This window comes from Etheostoma spectabile, chromosome 24 (genome assembly GCF_008692095.1).
Source record: "Etheostoma spectabile isolate EspeVRDwgs_2016 chromosome 24, UIUC_Espe_1.0, whole genome shotgun sequence".
Lineage (NCBI taxonomy): Eukaryota > Metazoa > Chordata > Actinopteri > Perciformes > Percidae > Etheostoma > Etheostoma spectabile.
This window is the reverse complement of record NC_045756.1, coordinates 14292159-14296410: the sequence shown is the minus strand read 5'-3', so window position 1 is coordinate 14296410 and position 4252 is coordinate 14292159. Positions and strand designations below refer to the sequence as shown.

Below are 4252 nucleotides of genomic sequence, written 5' to 3'. Positions count from 1 at the left end.
ATTTTGTTTTTGTGTTTCAGGTCTGCCACCCCTGAGTGCCTGATCATCCACAGGTGTTGTCAATCCAATTATCTGGAGAGGCTGCATTAAAGCTCCCAAGTCCAAGACAACACCCGTTCCTCTTGCCACAACTTCCTGTCGTGCTGAGAGTAGTTGGTGTACTACTCTCTGCTGGTGCATATGATTTATGAACTGATTGACTTGTAGTTACCTGAAGCTGATAAGGGTTCTTTGCCATTTGTTTTGCCCCCCTTTTTCTCCTGTTTTGTGGATAGTCAGGGAGTTTAGCATTGTGTATTTTGGTTTCTCATGCTGTAGCTCAGTTGCCATTTTGTTTTCAGCTAGTATGGGTTTTTGTTTGTTGTTTTAGTTGGGTTACTGTTTAATACCTATTTTTGTTGTGTGTGTGTGTGTGTGTGTGTGTGTGTGTGTGTGTGTGTGTGTGTGTGTGTGTTGTGGTGGTGTGTGTGTGTGTGTGTGTGGTGTGTGTGTGTGTGTGTGTGTGTGTGTGTGTGTGTGTGTGTGTGTGTGTGTGTGTGTGTGTGTGTGTGTGTGTGTGTGTGTGTGTGTGTGTGTGTGGTGTGTGTGTGTGTGTGTGTGTGTGTGTGTGTGTCCCCTAGCTCGTCATTTAGGCTTTGAAGTTGCTGGTAGACAGTTTGAGAAAACACATTTTGAATGTTAAATCATAGATTATGGAATTCAATTTTTGGGATTTATATTGATTTAAAAAAAAAAAAGTTTTTACATTTTTGTCCTTTTTTTTTAACACCGACACTTTTTTTCATGTTTGTCACTTTTTGGACATTTTCAACACTTAACTTCAAGTTTTACAGTTATTTTAGGAATTTATGCTCAACAAACCTCATTTATAGAAAATGATACCTAATGTTTGAGTTAGAAAAGCAGAAATTAGGAATTATTTAGGCTTTGAGATGTTGATGGATAATCACAGACTGGAATATGTCAACTTTTACTCAATACTATTTCAAAACCACTTCAGTGTTGTTGTTTTTTAAAGTAGAAAGTAGAGATTTGTACTTGCCAAAAAGCGTTGTGTGGAATCAATCATGTTATTTGGGGTAATTAAAAAGAACATTGATATAAGAAAACAGGTAAATTTGACCCAAGGACAACATGATGGTTAATAAGAAGGATCTTTGCGATTACAATATGGTTCCCAGCGCGGCTGGATTTGGGAACCGCCTTTCTATAGCAGAAATAACGCGTTTGGCCCTATAACTCCCGGTTTGTATATTCCACATAAAAAACAAAAAAAATCTTATATATTGTAAACCTACTTTTAAAATCTCTCCTAGACCGTGCAACCGATCTGCACGCAACTTGATACGTAGCATCTTCAGACAAACCTGACAAAAAGGTATTAAAAGACTTATTGGTTAAAGTATGCGTAAATAATGTACTATGTCAGGTGAGGTTCCAGATGACAGTGAGCATGGCCATGATGCCGTTAAGGACAGCAACACCATAACCCATGTAGAAATCATGGCCAGGTCCATCTCTAGAAGAAAAGACACACACACACACACACACACACACACACACACACACACAGTCAAGGCGAGCAAATTTGTAACTTTGTGAGTCAGAGAGCACATTTGTGAAGGTGCGGTGACCGAGTCAGGAGGTTGTAATCACTTAGTTGTGGTTGTACTGAAATATGGACTTAATGGATATATATAAAGAAAATGTTGCATTACAGGTTTGCAGCTGTCATTGCATTCATGTAAATATCAATTTACACATTTGTGAATATCTTATCTAAGAATTCACATTCAGAACATGGCGGTGTGAATATTTTGAGAGAAAATTCAGGTTCCAATTTTTTTCTACAAGCTCTGTATGTGTTTTTTTCTTGTTGTGATTATAAATCCAGCTCACGTGTGTATTTTGTACAAGCAAAAATGTTAACATACATGTTAAGATTGTTGTTCTACAAATTTTCTTATTGTATTCTCGCATTTTGCAAAGAAAATTCCCTTATAGGTGGTCTGATACATTGGTGTAACCTTGTGTCTTACCTGAAGTCGGCCAGTGTCAGTGGTGTTCCCAACCCAATGCCAGGCTGGTATGAGTTAAGGTAGGTGAGGGTCCATGAGAAAACACAGGAGATACATCCTAGTAACACTGACAGCACTAGGATACTCCAGAAACCTACACACACACACACACACACACACAAAAAATTCCTTTTTCCCAACTTTGACCAGAGCATGATGGAAGCCTAGTTATGTCAGGGTTAGGATTAGGGAATTAATACATGTTACTGTTCTCTGAAATAAACAACTAACTGGTAGACTGACAGGTATAACAGAAATCTTCAACCAACCATATATCATGCCATCATGGAGCTCGTAAATTTCAATACAGCCTAAAGTGTTCCAGTCCTGCCACTCTTCGAGAAAAGTCTCTGTGCTACTAACCTCCATTCTACAATCGGGGGTGATCGGGGGATTTTTTTTCTTTCTTTCATATTATTAGGGCCGGAGCACCGACATCATCAGTTGGCAAAGGCCCTATTGCTCTTCAAATGTCCCGAAAGTGCAAGGAACCTATTGTCTTTTTGGGATTAGTATTCTGCAGACCTGGTGAAAATGGCAAAGTTCTGTAGTGATTGGTCTCGGGCGTTGCCTGAGATGCACGCCTTAGTCCGGAAAAAATTAAGAAGTTAATATACCAAATTTTGAGGTAACACAAGTCTCATCTTGAAGTCCATGTAGCATTTTTTTGATTTTTTTTCCCACCGGACAGGAAGTAAGCCACCTTGGTTTTTATGTAAAAAAGTAAATTTTATGAACAGGTATTTGAGGAATGTAAGATGCACCTAAACTCTTGCCATGTGCAGAACAGTAAATTTTTTGATCTGAGTTCACATTTAGGCTTGGTAGCAATATGGTGGCTCTATAATGCCTCCTAATTGGCTTTCGCCATTTTTAAATAAATGTGCAAGTTACAGAGGAGCAACTTCCTGTAGTTGCGTATCTTTACTTGGACATAGTTGGTCTGATATTCACCAGATTTTGTGCACACATTGCTCTCATCATTTCTGACATAGTTCCAATTTCCTTAAATTAGCTCCGCCCAAGAAGAAGTTGGCCATTTAGAATTTTTGGATACTGGCGTGACGCCCAGGCGATTTTCTTCAAATTTTGCAAATGGTCTCAGCGGCGCACAGGGAACACCTGTGCCGAGTTTCATCTACTTCAGAATAACCGTTGCCAAGACACCCAACTCTTCCTGTTTTTACTGCCACCTGCAAGAAGTTGGTCCTTTATAAGTTGCCATGCTGCATTTTTTTTTATCAAAACGTTTTGATAACTTTATGTAATGAGAGTCCACCAAGTCTACTAACTAGTTTTATTCTATGCATTTGAGCACAGTTGCTTGGGCTACTTAAAAATGCGCAAAAATTTGGACGCATGTCAGACTTGGTGAAAATTGGGATCTAACATGGGTCTCTGACTTTTGACAAATTGGCTCAATAGTGCCCTCTATCAGTTTTCAAAGTTAAGGTTCCCTCTTTTATTCAACTTTCATGAAGATATACAGGTAAAACTCAAAACATTAGCATATGGTGCAAAAGTTCATCCATTTCAGTAATTCAACTTAAAAGGTGAAACTAATATATTATATAGACTCATTACATGCAAAGTAAGATATTTCAAGCCTTTATTTGATATCATTTTGGTGATTATGGCGTACAGATTAAGAAAACCCCAAATTCAAAATCTCAGAAAATTAGCATATTACATGAAATCAATAAAAAAAGGATTTTAAATACAGAAATGTCAGCCCTCTGAAAAGTATAATCATACATATGTACTCGGTGCTTTGTTTGGGCCCCTTTTGCTTGAATTACTGCCTCAATGTGGCATGGCATGGATGCTATCAGCCTGTGGCACTGCTGAGGGGTTATGGAAGTCCAGGATGTTACAATAGCGGCCTTCAGCTCTTCTGCATTGTTCGGTCTCATGTCTTTCATCTTTCTCTTGGCAATGCCCCATAGATTCTCTATGGGGTTCAGGTCAGGAGAGTTTGCGGGCCACTCAAGCACAGTAATCCTATGGTCATTGAACCAGGTTTTGGTACTTTTGGCCGTGTGGACAGTTGCCAAGTCCTGCTGAAAAATGAAGTCAGCATCTCCATAAAGCTTGTCAGCTGAAGGAAGCATAAAGTACTCTAAAATGTCCTGGTAGACGGCAGCGCGGACTCTGGACTTAATAAAGCACAGTGG

At 39.1% G+C, this 4252-nt stretch overlaps 1 protein-coding gene across 2 annotated transcripts in view; it reads right to left on the bottom strand.

The window, feature by feature from the left end:
* Window positions 1–459: 459 nt before the first annotated feature.
* The window catches only part of arl6ip6 (ADP-ribosylation factor-like 6 interacting protein 6), a 12685-nt gene continuing 8892 nt past the window's right edge, over window positions 460–4252 (bottom strand). Inside the window, exons 3-4 of one of the 2 annotated variants that reach the window (XM_032505946.1) lie at window positions 2040–2172; window positions 460–1519 (exon numbers count right to left, since the gene is read on the bottom strand). In XM_032505946.1, coding sequence (XP_032361837.1) covers window positions 1426–1519; window positions 2040–2172 — 227 coding nt within the window. In that variant the 3' untranslated portion in view covers window positions 460–1425. Of the gene's footprint in view, window positions 1520–2027; window positions 2173–4252 lie in introns of both variants that reach the window. The other variant, XM_032505947.1, reaches the window with a different exon arrangement.